The sequence below is a fragment of the Hoplias malabaricus genome, chromosome Y (genome assembly GCF_029633855.1).
Source record: "Hoplias malabaricus isolate fHopMal1 chromosome Y, fHopMal1.hap1, whole genome shotgun sequence".
Lineage (NCBI taxonomy): Eukaryota > Metazoa > Chordata > Actinopteri > Characiformes > Erythrinidae > Hoplias > Hoplias malabaricus.
In genome coordinates, this window is record NC_089820.1 from 5,290,765 (window position 1) to 5,313,897 (window position 23,133).

General features: G+C 36.5%; 3 protein-coding genes across 4 annotated transcripts; 2 read left to right on the forward strand and 1 right to left on the reverse strand.

The window, feature by feature from the left end:
- Positions 1–120: 120 nt before the first annotated feature.
- LOC136678011 (cell cycle checkpoint protein RAD17-like) lies at positions 121–10,598 on the reverse strand. 2 transcript variants are annotated; one of them, XM_066655761.1, is made up of 17 exons: positions 10,459–10,598; positions 9,407–9,557; positions 9,062–9,322; positions 8,821–8,904; positions 8,141–8,300; positions 7,053–7,189; positions 6,875–6,927; positions 6,646–6,771; positions 5,486–5,555; positions 5,275–5,386; positions 4,721–4,918; positions 4,538–4,623; positions 3,774–3,920; positions 3,316–3,462; positions 2,630–2,750; positions 1,694–1,751; positions 121–919 (listed from the first exon to the last, which is right to left on the reverse strand). In XM_066655761.1, exons 2-17 carry the CDS (start codon positions 9,446–9,448, stop codon positions 673–675), a joined length of 2,049 nt encoding a protein of 682 aa, XP_066511858.1. In that variant the 5' UTR covers positions 9,449–9,557; positions 10,459–10,598; the 3' UTR covers positions 121–672. The 2 variants fall into 2 exon arrangements, with proteins under 2 accessions (XP_066511858.1, XP_066511857.1); XM_066655760.1 differs by having other exon boundaries at positions 9,407–9,542; positions 10,459–10,576.
- LOC136678014 (adenylate kinase isoenzyme 6-like) lies at positions 10,518–13,175 on the forward strand. Its single transcript, XM_066655767.1, has 5 exons — positions 10,518–10,798; positions 11,362–11,454; positions 11,562–11,620; positions 12,245–12,390; positions 12,793–13,175. The coding sequence occupies exons 1-5, from the start codon at positions 10,762–10,764 to the stop codon at positions 12,980–12,982; spliced, it is 525 nt and encodes a 174-aa protein (XP_066511864.1). The 5' UTR covers positions 10,518–10,761; the 3' UTR covers positions 12,983–13,175.
- A 2,253-nt stretch (positions 13,176–15,428) lies between these two features.
- Positions 15,429–22,293, forward strand: LOC136678771 (MARVEL domain-containing protein 2-like). Its single transcript, XM_066656902.1, has 7 exons — positions 15,429–15,496; positions 16,743–17,946; positions 18,105–18,137; positions 18,225–18,400; positions 19,114–19,285; positions 20,804–20,854; positions 21,234–22,293. The coding sequence occupies exons 2-7, from the start codon at positions 16,768–16,770 to the stop codon at positions 21,351–21,353; spliced, it is 1,731 nt and encodes a 576-aa protein (XP_066512999.1). The 5' UTR covers positions 15,429–15,496; positions 16,743–16,767; the 3' UTR covers positions 21,354–22,293.
- Positions 22,294–23,133: the final 840 nt, after the last annotated feature.

Sequence of the window (23,133 nt, forward strand, 5' to 3'; positions counted from 1 at the left end):
ATACCTTAATTACAAAAAACACAAAAAAAAACTCAGTATTTTATATTAAACATTTATTACAAAATAATGGACAAAATGTTCACAAAAACTGCAAAAATTTGTTTATTGTATTGATCCCTCAAACAAGCCTGAATAAAGAGGGTCTGAAATCTACAGTGGATGCTGAAAAACGTTTTTTTTATATATTATAATAATACAAACAGAGCAACCAATGATTTTACCAGTGATTCTTTACATAATGAAAATATTATTCTGACACCTAGAGGCCTAGATGTGTTAGAGACTATGTACTAATCCTGTTTTTAAAATGGCCATCCACTATGTATGGGAATTGCTCTCCAGAGCATAAACAGGTTAATTCAGGCAATACAGGGACACTTTTTTTCCTCATGTGAGTTCCAATTTAGAGAAGAAAAAAAATGTGTTTTAAAACAAACAAATCAAAAAACATCACTTTCATGCAAACTATTGCTACTATTTTGTGTGCGGTAATACAAACTGATTGCTCCTTTAAGTCTTAAACAATGTGCCACCAAAAAGGTACAGGACAAACATGACACAAGTACAGGCTTTTTAAATTTGCATTGAAAGAAATAAATATTAGAAAAATCCTAATAATTCACATTATAAAAACAACATGTCAGAAAAACCCAGTGAATTTAGTGATTCAGGTCAATCACTGTCATACTCTTCGATGAGAAGGTCCTCATCGTCCAGTAAGGCCTCAGTGGTGGTGGGCTGTGGTTGGCTTGCAGGGAGATCCCCTCCTTGGTCTTGACTGCTTTGAAGAAAAGTTTCTGCAGTGGTTTCTCCAGATGATGAGCTGGTTCCAGGCTCAGGGTCTTTGGGAACATCCTCATTTTCACTGTCCAAATCTAGCCCACAGGGGTCTTTGTCACCAAGTGCTTCAAGTTTTAATCTGAAAAAAAAAATTCAGATAGGGTTTGGTTTGTTTTTTTTAAACATACTGTGTGTTATTTATCTCTTTGAAAACTAATCTTACATATTATTGTACTTTATTAATTTAATGTGTTTTGAATTAATTCCCATATTCCCAAATGAAACAGCAGTGTATATTCAATCATTACGCTCTCATTGAGACTCAGAACTGTTCACGATGTAGGTGATAGGAACCAGATATCTGAAGTGTTTAAAGTCCATAAAAGCTCACTCACTCTATGCTATACTATAAGAAATGTATAAGAAGAGGACGTTTCTCAACATATGAACCATTTCACATCATTCATTGCCTGTGACCGCTTATCCAGTTCAGGATCATGGAGTGACTGGAGCCTAACCAGAATCACTGGGCGCAAGGCAGGAACACACCCTGGAGGGCACTCCATTTTTTTTTACACTCACACCTATGGACACTTGAGTCACCAATCCACCTACCAACGTGTGTTTTTTGGACCATGGGAGGAAACCGGAGCACCCGGAGGAAACCAGTGACATGGGGAGAACAAACCAAGACAGTCACCCAGAGCGGGACTCGAACCCACAACCTCCAGGTCCCAGGAGCTGTGTGACAGCGACACTACCTGCTGTGCCACCCTGCCACCCATTTCACATCATAACACATTGAATTTTTTTTTGCTTTATTTAACATAAAGTCTGCTATTCAAATGGCAGAAATTAAGCCTTAGGGTGAATGCATGTGTGGACTATAACATTTAAATTTGGCCTCACATACCTGCCCGGAAATCTCCTGAGAGAGAGATGGCCAACATCTTGGATGAATGCTATCTGAGCTAAAAGGAAATGAGAGAAGACAGAGTTTACCAAGTGTGGGGAGGAAGTGAGCCCAGGATATGAATGTGCTTTGCATAATTTCAAGCCAAACGCTCTGTAATAGATTTCTTTGTCTTTAGACAGTGAAAGATCAAACAGACACTTGGGCAGGCTTTAGGGCCTTGAAATTTTCCTGTAACAAATTTTCACTTGAGATGCAAAATGTAAAGCTTTCTGCAACAAGTTTCATAAAACAACCAATGAAAACACATGTCAGATCGTGTCGAACATTTCAAGTGACTGATTTTTACCAAACATAGATTAATAAAAAATAAAACACTGGAAGGTCTACTTGTGCAAACTACCTTTTTAGTTTGTCAGTTACCAGTGATATTACATACCAAAAAACTTGTTTCTTGCAGCTAACCTTTCTTCAAAATATGGTTTACCAAACTGGCTTAATTAATCATGTTGTTACCAAGTCTGCATTTGTATTGCTATCTGGAAATCAACATTTTACCATTATTGTAATAATAAGCATTTCTAGGCATTTAATAGGTACTGTCAGTAGATAAAGGACAACAACCTGCCATTATACTGACACTTAGTGGCTCAGATGTAGGAGAGGTCCTGTATTTATTCGGTTGTTTTAAAACAAGTCAACCCCTATGTGGGGGGACCCACTTTATGGAGCATAAACTGGTTCATGCAAGGACAAAAAATAAAGTTATCTGATTCTTTATCTCATGTGAATTGCACTTTATAAACTAAAAGTAAAAAAAATATTAAGTGAACTTTAAAAACTGTTCATTTTTGGTAGCAAAAAAGGCTGACTGCTCTGTTAACCACTTATTTTATTGACAATGTCATTACATGAGTGTATAGAATTGTATGTTACCTTGATTCCTCATGGGATTGTTGAGCTTAGCAAGGTATGGTACCAGCTCTGTCACAAGACTAATGGGTGCCAGGCAGAAATTAATGAAAAGGGACTGAGCTGAAAGATAATTTTCACGGTACTGTGGGCAGAACACACACAAAACTCTCATCAATCCAGTGGAGACAATACAACAGTGTGCTAACTTAATTATTGAATATATAGGCTAAACAATATGCTATATGTCCAACAGTTTGAAGACCAAGTTTCTTCCAATACTTAACAAGTCAATGTTTTTCAACTTTGCACAGTTTATGTCTTCTCCAAAAAGGGAGAGGAAAAAAAAAACAATGAAACAGGAACTGCACTGAACATAAGGCCATCAGGAATACCAAGAATGCACCATAAGGGTGTAAAGCCCCTAGTGTTGGGCCATGGAGCAGTGATGGAGTTCTCTCCAGTACCCCCTTTGGGATGACAAGAAATAAATTTAGACCTAAGGCTTGTGTTGACCATCATTCAAATCTTCACCGTATTGTTGCTGTTCAATTTTAGCATCTAGCTGCTCCAGATTATTATATATTGTTGCTACAGCAATTGAAGGACAGACTGCCAATTAAACTGATGCATTTAATTTCAGAAGAAACATCGAATGAGTCTTCACAGACTTTTGGCCATATAGTATATTTGGACAATTCCTCATTTACCGTCTTGTTGATCTGCAGCCAATGGGGTTTGTGAAGGGGCTTAAACCCAATTGATGATTGGCTGGTGGCTTGGGCACGGGAAGAGTTGGAATGTATGAGCCCCCTAGTGGCCACCGATGATCCATACTCCAGCATCGTAGACCTGGACTGTAAGAAAAACATAACCATGACAACGGCATCACTAACCATGGCCTCAAACACCTGCTTCATTTCAACAAGTGTCTTATCATTTCTCTGAGGAAAACAGTACTTTATGTTTGCGGTTAAGGATGAGGTTTTCAGGTTTCTATATCTTTACTTAATGTTTTTATTTTGAAAATGACTATTCCAGATTTGGATGGGAGCACAAATGTTTGAAAAAGGCCACATAATAATGTTAAAAAGAGCTCAAAAGTATTTAATATTGTCTATTACTGCTAGATTCCTGACAGCTAACTGGCATTAATTTATTAACTCACGCTCCAATCAGCAGTCAGAAAGTCAGCATCCGAGAGATATTCTGTTGCCCGTGTAACGTCCTCCATGTTTGAGAAGAAGTCCAGATAGTTCTGGTGCAGGTAGAGGTTAAAAAACTCACCAGACATATGGGAACGCTCAATGACCAACTAGAGAGAGAGAGAGAGAGAGAGAGAGAGAGAGAGAGAAATGGTATGACTAAACATTTTCACTATTTTGTCCTCACATAATGCATGTCTGAATATTATTTATTTAGTCTGGTACTGGCCATGCTTTATTGGTTTATAAATATGTATAAGTTCATCAGTGTAAGCTTCCATTACTTGCTAGCTAGTGCATCCAGCCACCATCGATTGCCTTGGAGCTGCCCACCCTACATTGCAGTTTTCATGGACTTATTATATTACTATTACCATCAGATCGACCAGAGGAGGATAGGTGAGCCTTGGTTCCTCCCAAGGTTTCTTCTTCAGCTCGAAGGGAGTTTTTCCCTTGCCACCGTTGCCCTTGGCTTGCTCATCTGGGGGATTTTTACATTCTTTACATTTTTAAATTTCATGTCAAAACTTTGTCTTACAGGAAATCTTTTAGAAGCTGCTTTGTGACAACATCAGTTGTAACAAAGCGCTATACAAATAAATTTGATTTGATTTGATTAACAAATAAAAGAGATTGAAAGGGGATAAAGTGTGAATTTCTGGCCAAAGCTTTCCTTTAAAAATAGAATAAAATTATTTTGTTTTTACAGACTGATATGTGTGATTACCTCTGGGTCAACAAGCAGTGTGTCTCTCTCATGTTCTGCAAGATGTGCTGGCAGCTTGGGAATTTCTGATCCGTCACAGCTTTCACCTAAAATTACCCAAAAGTCACCACTATTTAATACCTTAAAAAACTCACTGCATCATATAGTTTCTTCTATAAAATAGTAAAAAATCGAAAAACTAACGTTTGCAGTAGAGAATCTTCCCCAAAGCTCTAAAGAGAAAGAGAGAAGCATCTTTTCCCCCAATAGCAGGACTCCCATCCAACACATCCATAGATTTAGCAGATCGAATCCTCCCTTTGACCTTATTTGAAGCTTTGACAACAGATGCAGCAGATTTACTCTTTTTAGATGCCCACAGGCCCTTTTCCAAGGAGTAGTCTATAAATAAAAAACAGTTTTTCCATTATGACATAAATTACATTTATACAGACACTATTTAGCCTGCCTTACCATATTAGACCATCACAACACATGCATTTAAACCTATGGCATTTTAAATCAAAATTTTCTTATTTATTCCCAGTTCCACACTGTAGCCGAGACAATCCCAATCACACTGTACTGAAGCCAAGAGGGTAAGGAACACATGCTTTCTCAGAGACATGTGTAGTCAGACCCTGCCTCTTTTCAAACGGTTGATACAACATAACTGAGCAGCTCAACATGCTTGGAGTAGTGTGGTAGAAGCTGGAGGGTAAGGGAAAAAAATGGAATAAATTAGAATCTACACTCACCAGTGTAAGAGGAAAACTGCAAGCTGTTGATGGCACTGCGAATGTCTCCTGAGCTTCCAGTGCACAACTGCTCCAGCACAGCTTTATCAGGCACAGAGATCCTGCCTGCGCTCTGAAAATCAAAACCAAACAATTTTAAGCAGACGCAAACCAGACTACAACATTATAAAGAACACTGGAATGAGTCAGCAGATTGTCCATTTGTCTTTACCTTGCTTGCTTCAACAGCTCCAATACGACTCAGAACCTTCATCATGCTAGTAGGAGCTACAGGGTTAAAACTGGAGAAGAAGAAAAGGATTGGAAGAGTATAACAACAACAGGAAACACTAAGCAGATCCATTCGTTCATTCTTGTTTTCTGTAACCATTTCATCCTGTTGAAAGGGTGATTATTTAAAAAAATAAATGGATAACAAAAATAACAACAACAATAATTAATAAATCACAGTACAGTTGTTTCTCTGCACTTGTGTTTTTAAGAAATGCAATTTTATTTGTTTTTTAATATCAGTAACAGCAAGAGCATGAGGAAAATATTTATTGATAAATGTGTTCCAGGGTGATATTTCACAAATCAGGGTTTTACCTTTTTTAACTAAATAACATACACAGAAGAGAAGTTTAAACAATTAAATCAGAAGCACAAGACTTTCTTATTGGACAGCTCACACTTTGATCTTGAGTCCTCAAAATACAGCTTTATGCAATAACCTCCTGATCTACGGAGCATTAAAACACAGAATACTGCCTCCCCACTCATTTTATGTTTCATATTAGGGATATGGAGAAGGCTAATAGTAGATGAATTTAACACACATCAGAACATAACAGCATATCATCTTCATCTGTGTGGCTTATAGATTAAGAGAATATTAGAAATATTTTCTTATTATATTACCATCATCAACCTATTGATCCTGACATTAAGAAACAAAAATGATCACAATTTTTAATGTTACAGATATTATTGGATTCTATGTTGAAGACACATGCCCTTAATTCTGCTTATAATGGTATTTGTAGAATGCATTTAATTGTTTAACTGGTTAAACACGCAAAACAGGGAAATTGATGGTTATGTGGGTGAATGGAAGAGTCAAATAAATTAATAAATAAATAAATAAATTCTGTAAACTCACTTGTTAAGTTTTGGATTAGTAAGCGAAAACATAAATTAGACTCTCTGGTTTCTCACTATCCTTCTGTAGTTTGTTTATTTTTAGCATTATTTGCTAAGATTGATGACTGATCAGTGACTTAAGTTGCAATAAATTCAAGATGAGTGAATCAATCAACTGATTTATAAGTCATCAATGGAGATATCAAAGTTCTCCACTTATGTGGCATTTTGGTGTAGTGAGATATTTACCTGATGTTGTGAATGTCAAGCTCCTGCTGGATGTCCTTGGGGAAGAGAAGCCTGGAACTATTATCTCCGCTCAGGCTGTCAGACAAAATAAAGACTAAAGGATGCTTGCCTGACTTCACAAAACGCCTGCAGAAAATGGGTGGATGGAGGGAGAGAGAATAAAGAATACAGTCTCATTGAAATCACTGCCTGTGGGAAATGTTTAGAACAACGTATGCAAAATCCTCACCTGAGAATATCATGCAAAGATCCTGGCTGCCTATAGAACTGGTTGGGAAAATCCTGAGGGGACACAGATTGATGAGATGCCACTTTTCTAAGAATTTGTTTTTAAAGAAAGCCACATAGTCATTCTTGCAACACACAATTCATAAACATTGTTATTATTAATGTGATGAGCATTCTACCTCTACGAGAATAATCTTCCTATTTTGTGCATGACGGTCTCCACTCATCTGAAGGCGGTTGTATTTGTTTGCTCTGAGAAGGAACTCCTGGAAGGATCCTGTCTGTGAGCTCCCATAGAAGCTGTTAAATCTGGAGTCTAGAAACGAAAGGGGTTATCTGTAAGGTAATACTCCAACAGATAATGAACTTCTTAAAATCAATTAAAATTTGTTAATTACATTCAAAAATGTACATTCAAGAAACAGAAATATAACAAGACAGGAAATATAACCAGAAAAAAAGGGCCCCATCTTTTCATTTTTCTGACACCAGGCATTTTAGCTCATGGTCACTGCCAAAGCAATTCAAGAAGTGTAAAAGCATTACGCTCAGCTTACAAATTTTATTTGCTCATAATGTTAACAGATTAGGTTAGCTAGCAGTATGGCTGTGGAACCATGGCATACACATAGCTGGTATATATACATACACTTATAAATCTGGTATATATTTAAACATGGTGAGTGACAAGATAGGAACTATATTCCAAAGGAATATCTTCAAATATGTCTCATGAGATTTTATATATATATATATATCTCTCTCTCTCTCTCTCTCTCAAACACATAGACACACCTATATATATATATATATATATATATATATATATATATATATATATATATATATATATATATATATATATATATATATATATATGTGTGTGTGTATGTGTTTGAGAGAGAGAGAGAGAGAGAGAGAGAGAGAGAGAGAGAATGAAGGAAATAGAAATATTTTGTGGTTTCTTTCCTTGAATATATAAACATAAACTGACTTATTCCTTTGATCTTGAACTCTGATTTAGAAATGACTACTAAATAATCATCTATTTTATCAATTTAAAAACTTGTTTTTATGTTTTTGATATGAAAATATAAGACTTTTTTTTTTTAAATAATAAATAAATAAATAAATATAAACAAATAAAATTAAAAACGCAGTTACTGCAAACCAGAAATAATGATGCAATAGAGATACATTGAAATTCATTGAATACATTTAACGCTAAATATAGCAAAAAATAAAATTAAAAAAAAAATCTGAGAACCTGGGTCAAAGCTCTGTCTGAAAGAATCATTTGTCCTATACTCAGAGGGGGTGGGGTTGGACCACTCCTGGGCTTGGAAATCTAAATCTTTAGCCAAGACCTGAATGGTGGCCGTCTTTCCACAACCAGATGGGCCAGTCAGTAACAGTATAGCACCACCCTGTGGAGATATTCCAGCAAAAAAGATCACCTTCAGGTTTTTCTTTATTTTTAATTTCATACCATCATTTAAAACAAAAAAGTAAAGAAAAACATTTAGTAATATGTGTATTAGTACGCTGGGTTATCAAAATTGCAATAAAAACAATAATCTGTAATTTTTTATTAAACATTATTTAGCTGTCAAACATACAGGGAAATTACTTTTAATGCCTGACTGACCAACTTGGCTACATTTAGTTCATATAAAAAATATCTGAATTTGATGCATGGAATGCAATGAACTGATAACATGTAAAACTATCATGATTGGGTATGACTGGGTATTCTTGGGTGCCTCTGGATAAGAGCATCTGATATCTAAGTGTCATAAAGGAGCATCCACCAAGATCAAATCCACCAAATTTGTTTGGTACCAATTTCCTAAAAATTAGGTTTTTATTTTCAAATGTAGAAGTGTACAAAATAAATATGCCAGATTAATCTAATCAAACAAACATTTTCAAACCCATAATACATACCTTGTTTGCACACTTCAGGTCCAAATGAACCCTCAACCAACTCTCAACCTCTTCAACTTTCTTCTTGTGGACAGCCAGCTCAGACTACGGTACATGGGAAAATAGAAACAGATGTTATAATGATTCAGAAGAGCATAGATATCATCTCTAAACTTACAATATCATGAATATTTTATAAAACCATGTGAACAATGTGTCTGATGTCTGTTTTTGGTAATAGATAAAAGGACAATTTCCATACCTGTGACTGAGGAGCATGTACATCCACCCATGGTTCATTTTGATCCTCTTGTGAACTTTGTCTACTGGATAAAAACTGAGGTTTGGAGACTTGAGGTTCTCCCTTTCTCTTCCTGGGTCTCTTCCCACTGATTTCTACAGCAGAAGGTCGAGCTTTTGATTTCTGGTTTTCTCCTGCAAGTGAGCCTTTTGTCAAGGGGAAGCTGTTCACTCCAGAGCTTCCCAGAAGGTCAGTGAAGGATGGTTGTACCCAGCTGTTTAACTACAGAAAAAGTAAGCCAATCAGAGTTAAACAACCCTGAAGATCTCAACTTGTTTTGAGAGAAATCTGAGCAACTAAACTTACTTTACTAGAGGACGCTTTTCCTCCCAGAGAAAGCTTTGACATTATCAGCTCTTCCCATTCACACAGCTGGACTACTCAGTTCAGCGCTGGCAGAGAATACCAGAGCATCTCATAATGGACTACAGTTGAGTTCCACCTTAAATAAACAATGCTTTAGAGAGACATGCAATCAGGAGCATGAGCAGATTACGTGGTCACTATATAGGGTTCACTGACTAACTGTCCACTTCTATAAGTGATGCTGGAACCCCATCAGTATAAGCAGATATTTATATTAAATCCAGATATCTAGGTTTTAATTATTTTTCATTAGAGACATTTAACAACATATGCAATTCATTCTTGATAATCCTAATTTGTGTATTTTTATGAGGTTATTAATATTCATTTGAGTGAGAAATTGACTGTATTCCGTCACTAGAACATCAGTAGAGTCAGGGGCTGGTGATGGATTATTAGATTTGGATTTAAAGACTCAATTGATCCCAAATTTATAGGGTGGAGCTCAATCACTCCATAAAACGCAGTTCCACTTGCTTTAGAGTCAACTGAATATATCCACAGATACACCCTTGTAGCTGAATTAAACTTTTGAACATATACGGCATATAGTAGTACAGTTTAAATGTCAGTGTAATTAAACAACTGCCGATTTATTTATCATATATTTATCAATAAGCAGCTAAACTGTTCATTTTCCAGAAATGGGGTTAAAGAGGCTAAAAGATTATGGAAAGATGTGCACCTATATTTTAACTGTAACTGATAAAATGCCAAAGTAACTAAGTTAGTTTAGCACTAAATAAATTATATAGCAGATGCATAGGTTCAAAAACCACCGTTTGAAATCTCCAAAAAAAACATCGGTTCAATGAAAATGAGCAAAGTGGATCTGTTTCCCCACACTTGTTTATACTTGCACGTAAACTTCGCCTGTGGCCGTTAATTTTGCGCTAAGCTAAAGCTAAAATTACGTTTTTGAAGTAACTCAACGGCCTACAGAATATTCAGACGCCGCGAAAAATAATATTTAGTAAAAGACACAAACCTACCAGCGACAAATACGTTATCAAAAGGAATCTATGTATTTTAAACTTTCCACTGTTTGGTCTACGACGAAACCGTTAGCTTAGCATTCCCTTTAAAAGGGTAGAATGGGTTGGCCGCGCATGTCACGTGACCGCATTACGACAAAAGAAGGAAACTCCTCGTGGACGCGCACGTTTTTTCTCCATTAATAAACTTCAGCATTAACGTACAGTGATGTCCTCAAGAAAATCTAGTTAAATTAATAGTTTACGGTTTACAAAAAGGCACTTAAGCTGCCGTTCCGTATTACAGCGTTTACTTTGGCAATGAGAATCATGAAGAAACCAAACATCCTTATCACAGGTGAGTATGTGTAAATATAATTTAATATGATTCATATACAGTCGTTTATATCTTTTTTTGGACTTTCATCGTGTTTGTTTATATATTTGTACATATATTGGTAAGTCTTTTTCTGTGGTTGATGTTTGCTCCGTTCCACGAAATCTTCGAATTGTCCGTTCCACCTTAAATAGTGCGGCACATGCATTCCAGCACCCAGCCGCCAGAATATGTGCTGCAACGTTTAAGGTGGAACGGACAATTGGAAAACAAGCAGCCAACTTAATCCCCGTGGGGAGGTGGTTATACAATAAAATACAATGTAAATAAAATACAACAATTAACATTTCGGTACCTTAAGACGATGCCTATTAAATATTAAAGGTGTTCAATTAAAATGTAAGATAATATTTAGAGGCTTATAACATTCACTCAAATAAAATAATAAAAGTAATAAAATAAAAATTACTCCCTCAGTTCAAGAATTCGTTCTCTTATCTTAACAAATCAGTTCATCCAGCAAAATTAATGGCTGGATGACCACACATTTTTCATATAACAAAGATGTAAATTTGTGCTTCTAGGAACGCCAGGAGTTGGGAAGACCACACTCGGGAAAGAACTGGCTCAGAGGACTGGGCTGTCTTATATCAATGTTGGAGAATTGGCACAAGAAGGTGAGCTGTGTCATGTTCCAGTTAGCTTTGTCAATAGTGATGTTTTTCAGAATTAACTGCAGCAAAAAACTGGATGCTAATGTTATGGATGAATCTTATAATTTCAGGTCAGCTGTTTGATGGCTTTGATGCAGAGTACCAGTGCCCCATTCTGGATGAAGACAGGGTAGGTGTTTTTACAGTGGAAATTAAAGAACCATGTTCTGATGTTATGAATTTGTTGGCATTTTTCCTCCATTTTGGAGATGGCCAGTTCTGGCACAATAGTTAATTTGCTTCCAAACATATTAGCATATTAAGCCATTTTCATATATGAATTCTGGAAAATGTCTGTGGAATCAGGTTCGGACATTTTCTGGAGTTGTCCTCTTACATATGTCTCCTACAGCAAAACAGTTCTGCAGGTGCAGCCATGGGGCAGCACCCGTATAGCAAGTGCAGGAGACATTGCATGATTCTCTGGGGTGGGGTGTGCATATGTGAAAGGGGCATAACAGCTTTGTTCTTTTGGGCTCTCAGTGTTGGATGGTTATGTCACCCCCAAAGTTCAAAATCATAGTGTTTATATTTGTAAAGTTTTTAAAAGATGTTTCTACAAGTGCATAGGAAAAATTAGAAATAAATGTTAGTTACCACCTATCCTGGAAAGAAATATTCACTATTCAAAGTGATTCCTGATTATACTTTCAACATATAAGCATTACATTTGTAAAGAATTTTTTCTGACTTATTCATATTTTGTATAAAACAAACAGTAATAAAGTAAGGGCATTTTATTTTCCTTGCCAAGGTTGTGGATGAACTGGAGGACAAAATGACAGAAGGAGGTGTCATCGTGGACTATCACGGTTGTGACTTCTTTCCTGAGCGCTGGTTTCACATAGTGTTTGTCCTCCGCACAGACAACACACACCTCTACAACAGACTGGAGAACAGGTTAGCAACAAACTACATTTTTATAATTTATTCTTTTTCAGTGATCAGTGGCTTCATATTTTTATTGTGTGTGTGTGTATTTATGTGTAAAAAAAAATTATACTGGATATTTATATTATTAGAACCCCATTCTGCATTTTCAACACATTTTGCACCAATTTTTATTTGTCTACAGTTCAGTTTATCATTCTGAGCACATGTATATTTCTTACTTATTTAAATCATGTAGTCCTAGTTCCTTTCATATAAATCCATTTTCTCATATAATAGCAATATCATTTTTGGAATTTTGCAGTACTGAATTATTTATTTATATATTCAGAATTAGACTCCAGAAATCTGGACAAAGGAGACTTCTGTATCAATACATATTCTGACATGTTTGTGTCATGTCTATTTTAGGGGTTACTCAGGAAAGAAGCTTCAAGACAATGTTCAGTGTGAGATCTTTCAGACAATCTACGAAGAGGCAATGGAATCATACAAAGTGGAAATTGTGCATCAGCTCCCCAGCAACGACCCTGAGGACATGGAAGGAAACCTGGAGCAGATCATCCAGTGGATTGAGCAGTGGATGAAGGACAATAACTAAACAAGTGCTGGACAGGTGGTCGTGCATATATTCACCTGAGGACTGACTCTGAAGAGAATCTATAGACATTCCCACTGTTACATAATCTTCTGAACACCCATCATCATAATATTTCCCTGCTCTTAAGTAAGAGCAATCATTTGAAATGAGCCAAACATTATTCCGTCATGTATGGAGAAATAAATATTTTGTATTCATGTCTAAAATCTCTATTTACAAGTCTCACTTTGTTTTTCATTTTCGTTTATATGATAATTCAACAGGACCAGAAAATTCCCTGTTTCTTCTTTCAACTTGGAATGATTTTCAGCAAATATTTTCAAGCAGCCTTTCAATATTAGAAAAAAATATGCGGTTAATTTACAGAATGGAAATGATTACAGAAATCCCTTACAATGACAACTGTACAGGTTCATCTCAGTACATTAGAATATCATCAAAATTAATTTATTTCAGTCATTCGAGTCAAAAACTGAAACTCATAGATTAATTACAAACAGAGTGATATATATATCAAGCATGTATTTCTTTCAATGTTGATGATTATGGCTTACAGCCAATGAAAACCCAAAGGTCTTTATCCCAAGACCAATTTAAAAAATGACTTTTAATACAGAAATGTTGGCCTACTCAAAAGTATGTACAGTAAATTCACTCAGTACTTGGTCAGGGCTCCTTTTGCATGAATTACTGCAACAATGTGGTGTGGCATGGAGGCGATCAGCTTGTGGCACTGCTGATGTGTCATGGAAGCTCAGGTTGCTTTGATAGTGGCCTTGGTTTTCTGCATTGTTGGATCAGGTGTCTCTTATCCTCCTCTTGACAATACCTTATAGATTCTCTATGGGGTTTGGGTCAGGTGATATGCTGGCCAATCAAGCAGTGATACTGTAGTTATTAAACCAGGTATTGGTACTTTTGGCAGTGTGGACAGGTGCACAAGTCCTGCTGCAATATGAAATCCACATCTCCATATAGCTTGTCAGCAGAGGGAAACATGAAGTGCTCTAAAATTTCGGCTCCGCTGACTTTGGACATGATATAACACAGTGGACCAACACCAGTAGATGACATGGCTCCCCAAATCACCACTGAAACTTCACACTAGACTGAAGCAGCTTGGATTGTGTGCCTCTCCACTCTTCCTCCAGTCTCTGGGACCTTGATTTCCAAATGAAATGCAAAATTTGCTTTCATCTGAAAACAAGACTTTGGACCACTGAGCAACAGTCCGGTCCTTTCTCTCCTTGGCCCAGGTAAGACACTTCTGCCTTTGTCTCTGGGTCATGAGTGGATTGACACAAGGAATGTAACAGTTGTCCTGTATACGTCTGTGTGTGGTGGCTTTTGAAGCACTGATTCCAACAGCAACATTTTTGAATGGCCATTTCTTGACCATCCTTTCAAAACTGCAGTTATTCCTGTTGCTTGTGCATCTTTTTCTACGACACATTTTCCTTTCTCTCAACTTTCCATTAATATGCTGGGATACAGCAGGAGGCTGCCTTCTGGACATCTGTCCAGTCAGCAGTTTTCCCCATGATTGTGAAGCCTACTGAACCAGACTAAGGGACCATTTTAAAGACTTAGCAATTATTGTAATTTTCTGAGATAACTTATGGGTTTTCGTTGGCTGTAAGCCATAATCATCAATATTGAAAGAAATATATGCTTTAAATAGATCACTCTGTAAGGATTCTATGTAAAATACTTCATGAATCGAGTTACTTTTTGATGATATTCTGATGTACTGAGATGCACCTATATTAGCTAAATAAAAACCAGTGGTTACACTAAAAGATTTATAAATGAGTGCTACGATGTGAAATGTTAGGTTGTATAGAAATTTCTTGACCGGAACTAGGACTTGTTATATTTACAGCATAAATATAGCCTTTTTATTTACTATCCACAACCACCAGTGAACATACATGTCTTCTGGGTTTTATATTGAATTATCATGATAATAATATGTGCGTAAATATAAGAAATATAATCTTATTTTACCATACAATGATCTACAGTATATGTGCTCTATATATACACCAAAGTTTTAAGACATGCTCATGAAATATATTTTCAGAAAGCAATTAATTATTATTACTATTATTATTAATGATAGTCTGTCCCACATTTGCTGCAGTAACAACTTCTACTTGTCTGAGAAACCTTTACAATACATTTTGTTACTGTGAAAATTGTATCGCATTCACTCACAAACAATAATGAGGTCAGAAACTGATTCTGAATGAGTAGTTCTGGCACAAAGGTTCATCCAATCGTAGCGCAGGGCTTAACGGAGTACGAGTGGAGAAAAAAAATGCCGGAATTGTGAAAATTAACAAAGGACGTCTTTGTCGGAAAACGGGTGTGAAATAAAACTAAACCCCGCCCTCTGATTGGTTTCGAACCTGAAACAATTACGTCATCGGCAGAGGCGAGGTAAGTCACGTGGCCCAACGTTTTTCGCCTGTAAACCCAGTGGCGGAAGACAGGTGTGTTTACCGATGATAAGTAAGTCCTGTTTTTAATGAATCATCTTATATATTAACAACTAAAACCAGCTAGAATGTAATCTTGATTTAATGATCAGGAGGTTTCTACTGATATTTAATGATAGGAATTTTTTAAAGAGTCCATCTTAGATTTTATTTTGAGGGGAGGTTCTGGGTTTTCTGTTACTGTGCCTTCTCCTTTTTTTCTTTTTCTTTTTTTTTTACTTATTTTACAACTGTATTTTGAAACGAAGTGTGTCTCAAATATAAAGTAATTCGTGCTCTTTTGTTTTATGGTGTTGTTGAAACAAACATTTGTTATCTACATTTTTAAAATTTATAAATACTCTCTGCCTATAATGTGTAATAACGCCGTGCCGAACAGAGCAACAGAACAGCTTAAATATCCTTCAGCAAAGTCTTATTAAAGTAGCTCTGATTTCTTCATAATATCATCTTTTATCTTTTGAAAAAAAAAACAAAAGCTACAGTATATTTTTCTTCATGGCAGATTGTTAAATGTAAAGATCTTATATCTAAAATGATTTGTAAGTCTATAAGGTACCACAGTCTTATTCCACAGTCTGAGGGGAGGGATCACAAGATCTTTAAAAAAAAAAACACTGACCATGTGATGGTCTGATTTTTCTTATTCATACTGAGTTCATACTGGATTCATTATTAAAACGAGACTTATGTTTGTGTTCCATGTGCTACTTTTATTAGGTCAAATTCAAGTTTTTTGTGGGTCTGTATTAAATAGTTTTTGTAGACTGTTCTAGGCTTTTCTTGTTTGGTGTTTAAATGTTGGGTGAGGCTTACTGCAGGAGTCGAATTAGGATTTTAATGGCAATAGCATCTACCACAGTGGTTCTTGATTCTGTCTTCATGGTCCCAGTGATGCCCCATTTGATAAACCAACGTAACTTTCAAAAACTGCAGAAACATACCGAAATTCTGAACATCAGAGCATATATCTGATATACAAAGGAGATATGAAAGCTATATACAAATGTACAAGAACCAGTAACAAGAGGAATATATATATATATATATATATATATATCAGAACTAGAGTAAGATAGATGTTCAGTAAGATAGATAGCTAAATATTTATACTGGAAAATGCTGACCCAATTTTTAAGGTTTGATATATCAGGGCGACTTTTGGCTGAACTGGAACTTTATGTTTTTGATGACTGTAGATTTGCATCTGTGTTCCATTTGTTTCATTATCTTATCATTACCACTGTCACACCTCTCAGGGATCTCTGACTAAGAGCAAAACTCATGTCAGGAATAAACGGCTCCTCGTACCACTTTGATCGTGTCAGAGAAGGTCCACACTATGACCAGGTCCCCATTGGCTCCTTGGCTCGAGATGATGGATCATCTTACCCCTTTGGGGGATTAGTGCCTGCAGTCAGTGCTGATCCCTTACCACCACCTCCACTTCCCATCAACCCCCCTGTGGGTCCGGACCTCTACCCTAGTGATGTTGAGGATCAGCCAGACGATGCCATGGATATCAAACCAGTACGACGCTTCATTCCTGACTCTGTGAAGAACTTTTTCCGGGGCAATAGCTTTCGAAGCAGCAAGAGCCAAAGCTCCTTTCCACCACCACCCTCTGATGTCATTAACACCACCACTCAAGGAGTGCCATGCTCCCCTCCCAACTCTCGACCACCATCTCCTAGTGCCCCCGGTTCATATATGGATCCATATGGAGGATCTGGGGGCAGCTACCATTCTCGGAAAGAGCAGGCAGCCCTCCTCGGGGAAGCGGTGGAGTCCGTTTCGGGACGCTCTGGACAAACAGCAAAGACGTACAGTGAGAAGGTGGAGGAGTATCACCAGAGGTATTCCTACATGAAGTCATGGGCTGGACTTCTACGTATTCTGGGCTGCGTGGAGCTGCTCCTGGGGGCTGCTGTCTTCGCTTGCGTCTGCGCATATGTACACAAGGACAATGAGTGGTACAACTTGTTCGGCTACACCCAACACAACATCTATGGGGGTTCATTTGGAGGGTCAATGGGTGGGATGTATGGATATGGGGTTGACTACAACGGACCCAAAACACCATTTGTCCTAGTTGTAGCTGGTTTGGCCTGGATCGGCACTGTCATTTTGCTCATCTTAGGCATGACCATGTACTACCGGACCATCTTACTGGATTCCAACTGGTGGCCCATTACAGAGTGCCTGATAAATGTAATGCTGGGCGTTCTCTACCTGGCAGCATCTATTGTATACGTGCGGGACACTCTCCGAGGGGGACTTTGCTATTATCCGCAATTTAACAATGGCCCCAATGCTGCATTCTGTCGAACAGAGGCTGGCCAGACAGCTGCCATCATCTTCCTCTTCCTTACAACACTACTGTATTTTGTGAGCGCTGGGGTCTGCCTGAAGCTGTGGAGGCATGAAGCCGCACGTTTGCGTCGGGAGGCACTTGAGCAAGAGGTAAGGGTGCTTCAAAGCCAGAGGGCCTGCGTAGACACTTAATATATATTTAAAATATGTGGTGCCGTTTTGAGAATGATGATATTGCACTTTTACCATTAAAGGGTTTTGAAAGAGTTGCTGTTGGCTTTTAATAAATTCTTCTGTTTACTTTGTAGATGAGGACTGTTCAGTCAGTTCCGCTGACCATGGTAAGTATTTTCTTGACATAAATAATGTTTGATATGGCAGTATCTACAGTGTCCACACTTAATGACTGATTTCCACGTTACCCCAAGATTGATGCTATGTCAAGTGTCTCGGGACCTGCCTACAAACCACAACTGATGGGTACCCCCAATACCATGGAAAATGCAACAGTGTTACCACCCTCTATGATGGAGCCGGAATACCTGAGGGGTCACATTCCTGCTGGGCACATCCCCAAACCAGTGATCATTGCAGATTATGTGGCGTGAGTTTGATCACCTGTTAATAATTTGAAGGACTTTAAAACTATGCACTCACCTAGTATATTAAAAACTCCCAACCTATAATTTAATTCACTGGTTTCTTTATTTAAAACACATACCTTATATCTCCACCAAATACACTAAGTGTACAATAACAGACTGTAGGACATCTGTTTTCATTCACAATTCATTAGCCACCCTCTATTCCTATCATCACTGGTTAATTTATGAGCTATAATGAGAGTGGTCTACCACCCAAAATGATCCAGCCAAGTGAATTCAGATACTTTAAGTTGCATCCATTTGGACCTAGATATTCAGTTGTGTACACAGCTTGTATAATCTTCCTTAGAAAAACATGATTATTTCAATGAGATGTTCAAGATTAGCTCCACATGAGTTTGGGCTAGCGATGTATAAATCCCCAAGCTTTGAGCTGTGTGACAGAGCTCTGTTCTCTAACTTTGAAATGAGCTGGAGTGCCAGAACTCACCATTCAGTATCAGTAACAGACCCCACTACTGCTCTCCTGGCTGGAAGAGTAGGCATTGTCACTGCTGCAAATTTGGATAAACTCTCAGTCAATATTAAGATTAAGAAAAATGCAGAATGACCATTTGTCTAAAATGATTTGATTGTATACATATGTCTAATCAATTTTAATTCACCTAATAATTGTTCATATTTTGCTTATTTATTCATCCTTTTATTGCAGGAAATACCCGACAATCCACACAGATGAGGAGAAAGACCGTTATAAGGCTGTTTTTAATGACCAGTATGAGGAGTATAAAGAGTTACACGCCGAAGTTCAGGCACTGGCCAAGAAGTTTGAGGAGATGGAGAATGTGATGAAAAACCTGCCTACTCACCCATCCAGTGAAATGGTAAATAATGCTGAATCTACTTTAATCAACTATCACTATTCATTTTGGAAAAATGTTATTACATTTACATTTATAGTATTTTGCCGACACATATTCAGAGTGAATTTAAATTTCAGCCATATTACACTGAGGGATGAATGCAGTGTTAAGAGTCTTGACTCTTATTATAAAGGACTGTTATTAGTGCAGATTGGAGGGAATTTAACTGTAGTGTTCTACACAGAAGTCAGTGCACTACACTACACCCTCAACAATATTGTCACCCAGTGGTGGAAGTATAATAAGCCAAGTATTTTCACAAGAAATCTAATTTTTTTACATATTTTTGTTAAAAAATACATTTTTTAATGATAGCATAACATTACAGCAAATTGTCACTGTCCAAGGAAAAACACATATCTCCTATTATATTTGAAGATCTACACAATGTGTGAAACCTTCATGATAAATTGACAAATAGAAATGCTCCAAAGTTACTTGGAATTAAATATTTAAAAAAAAATATAAGTAGGTTTTTCCTTCTCCCATACAGTTACTATTTTGGATGCATCTTTTCTTTGTACAGCAACGAAATATTGTATTATGTTCTCTTTCATCAGGACATTATCACATTATCTCATATTTCTTACTGTATTTTGAGTTTATGAGGACATGACCCATATTTCCCACTGCTGCCAGTGCTAGTGTAATTGTATTAATTTAAGACATGAATGACAAAAAAAAAGCTCTTTGATCAGCTTTGGTATATATGGGTTATTGTGTCTGCAAATATTTGACTCAACAGATTTCAGGTTAGTTAAGTCAAGATGAAATTGTGTTGACAAATAAACACCATAAACAATACATTTTGTGTTTATATTAAATTTAAAGTTTGCGGATACCTCTTATAGTTTGTCAGTTCAGCTACATTATGTTGCACCTGTTGTACACACAGCTTGTATTATCTCTGGATTAGCTACAGATGAACTTAAAATCACCACTCTTACTGCCAAGCATAAGATAAAGAGGTGCAAAGCCTTGCAGCATTGACCTGTGGAGCAGTGAAATGGTGTTCTCTAGAGTGATGGAAACACCTTTATTGACCCCCTTAGGGATATTGCTTCTCTGGATTTGACCCATCCATGGTAGTGAACACTACAAACACACACTAGTGAGCAATTCTCCACACACACTAGGGGCAATGAACCACCTTGGCGCCCGGGGGGTAGGTGCCTTGCTCAAGGGCACTTCAGCCATGAATGAATTTTCTCTTGCCAATCCTGGAAATTGAACTGGCGTACGGCCTTAAGCTCGCTAATGCTGTAGTGACTAAATGCCATCAAATACGTACAGCGATGTTCAAAATAGTGTAACGCTCTCACAGAGGAGTAGAGGCTGTTACTATAGTGAAGACAATAACCTGTCTTAACCAGTGTCCATAATCTTTTGGCTATATAATATATATTACTGAAAAGTGCATGCTTTTGTGGTTTTGTTAACAGTGTGTGTGTTTGGTGTTTTTTTTCCCCCTCCCTATAGGAACAAGAGAGAATCAGTCACCTAGTGCAAGAGTTTCAAAGAAAAAAGAATGTAAGTGGTGTCCATTTGTACATTTAGTTTAGATTTTATCATTTATACTGTGCCAGATTATGTTGAACCTGATGCTTTATATTATATTTAAAAGACAGAAGTCTTGTTTTGCTCTAATGGGTAATAAATGTAGTTAATTTTGCCTTGCCTTTAAAACCTTGTCCTATTTTTTTATGACATCACTTTTCACCAGTAAAACACTTTAACTAATAACATTGTTTCTCTGGGGTGAAACTTGTGAAGTTAAACTACATGGTCAGTAGAAAGTCTCTTTTGTGACCAATGAAAAGCTTAGTCAGTGATGAAAAACCAAGTTCAACTGAAAAAGTTGAGTAAATTTCCACGTTCAGACATATTTTGCATTTCTTTTCATTCCTAGGACCCATCATTCCTGGAGAAGAGGGAAAGATGCGAATATCTGAAGAACAAGCTTGCACACATCAAGCAGAAAATCCAAGAATATGACAAAGTGATGGAATGGAATGATGGCTACAGTTAAACAGAACATAACAACAGTTTCTGTCACTAACCACAAACACAGAATGTCCACTGTTAGGGTTAAGCCTCCTGCCCGGCTTTGAGGCTTATTATTTTCAGACAAAAATAAATTTCAAAAAGCTGCATTCTGTCTGAGGCCATCATAACCTTTACATTCACTTCCACAATGGATTGATGGAAGAACTTTTTTATTAGAAGGACAACTTAAAAATGTATTTAAATTATGTCAAATATGTGATGCAGTTATGTGCTTTAAATATTTTTGAAGGAAATATTCAAATTCACTCTCTTACTCTATAGTCCTCTGCGAAGTTTTGTGTATCTTTTGAGGAAGTTATGATTATCTTATGATTACACACACACACACATTGAACTTGCATTAAAATTTGCATAAAATGCCATTTAAATATGATTTTTGAGAAGTGTACATATGCTCATATTTCTGAAGGAAGTCGACAGGCCACTGCAGGATAGTGCTGATAGTTGTTTTAGGGTTTTGAATTCTGTCTTAATTAGAATTGGACTATTTGTCCAAGTGTATTTTAAAAAATATTTTAACAATGTCTTTTAACCGTGATTTTTTTTTTTTTCATATTTCATGATTTCCTGTGCAAGGGCCCTTTTTTATAATTTTATACTGTTATATATCTAAGTTTTAAAAATAAATAAAAAAAAATCTTTTACGCTTTTTGTTTTTTGAATTTCCTTTTTAAATATGAAAACACTTGAAGCCAAATCTGAGTGCATTGTTTGCTTGAATATGGGGGTGGTATTTCACAAAGCAGGAATTCCGTTATTTTTGTCAATATTTTCACTTTTTCTAAATTTTTTTATTTTTTTGGACATACATTGCTAACTGCTTAATATGTATCACTTGATTATCGTGAATTATTCATTACTGTATATAAATGTTGCCTGTTATTTTATAGTGGAATAGTCATCACTGCTCTATTTTATGTTGATGCAAGTGTACTACAGCAATTTCTGGATGTAGTTGGGGTTTAAAATAAATGAATATCTAAATTAAAGAATAATATATTTTCTAGATTTGAAAAGTAATAAACAGTGGAAATATTTCAAAAAAAGTGTTACAAAAGCACTGTGTTAAAACATTACGGATTTTGCCCATATTTTATGACTAAATATGGATTGGACTGTAGTTAATACTGTGATTTTTACTGGAAATAATGGCACTGATAATTTTGCAATAATTTGTCAATTTAAATTTTAACACTGGCTTCCTGAAGTATTTTAGTTTTTGTATTTAAACACTGACTTTAGCTTTTAAATATTAAAAAATAATGATCTGAATACTTTAACTCATTTATACCCAAATGTTTTTCTCACAGCTCAGAGTTTCTGTAAGGAGTGGAATTCGAGATATGTGTAAACTGGTTTATCCAGATTTTCACTGCGAGTTTCACCTTTCAATAAGTTTCAGGAAGACAAAATGGCCTCCGCTCATTTGATGTGTAATCATGAATGTTGACTACTTTCTTTTCACACAAGGTGAAAGTGGCCTAAATCAGATTGTCTAACAAAATCCCATTTTCTCTTTGGCTCTTCACACTACCTTATAAATTTGACAAAATAGACTGTGTTCCTAAACGTACCTGCAAAACTTCAGTGCTTCATGTGACATGTTTAGCATATATTTTAATTTTAATTATATATAAATTTTAAAATACGAATCTTTAAAATTTTGAAAAATAGAGTGTAAAATGAGCAGATTCTGAAAAGTCTAGGATTATCTACATGCCTGATATTTACATCAAAGTTTT

What these genes read in the sequence shown, in the direction of transcription:
- LOC136678011 (XM_066655761.1), bottom strand. Translation starts at nt 9,448, where the DNA reads ATGTCAAAGCTTTCTCTGGGAGGAAAAGCGTCCTCTAGTAAA. An exon ending in CAGACAGAGCTTTGACCCAG is followed by an intron (nt 7,190 to 8,140) that starts GTTCTCAGATTT and finishes TTTCGTTTCTAG; the next exon opens with ACTCCAGATTTAACAGCTTC. An exon ending in TTCTGACTGCTGATTGGAGC is followed by an intron (nt 3,463 to 3,773) that starts GTGAGTTAATAA and finishes TTTTTCTTACAG; the next exon opens with TCCAGGTCTACGATGCTGGA.
- LOC136678771 (XM_066656902.1), top strand. Translation starts at nt 16,768, where the DNA reads ATGTCAGGAATAAACGGCTCCTCGTACCACTTTGATCGTGTCAGAGAA. An exon ending in CTCACCCATCCAGTGAAATG is followed by an intron (nt 19,286 to 20,803) that starts GTAAATAATGCT and finishes CCCTCCCTATAG; the next exon opens with GAACAAGAGAGAATCAGTCA. An exon ending in AGTTTCAAAGAAAAAAGAAT is followed by an intron (nt 20,855 to 21,233) that starts GTAAGTGGTGTC and finishes TTTCATTCCTAG; the next exon opens with GACCCATCATTCCTGGAGAA.
- LOC136678014 (XM_066655767.1), top strand. Translation starts at nt 10,762, where the DNA reads ATGAGAATCATGAAGAAACCAAACATCCTTATCACAG. An exon ending in TGGAGAATTGGCACAAGAAG is followed by an intron (nt 11,455 to 11,561) that starts GTGAGCTGTGTC and finishes TTATAATTTCAG; the next exon opens with GTCAGCTGTTTGATGGCTTT. An exon ending in CCATTCTGGATGAAGACAGG is followed by an intron (nt 11,621 to 12,244) that starts GTAGGTGTTTTT and finishes TTCCTTGCCAAG; the next exon opens with GTTGTGGATGAACTGGAGGA.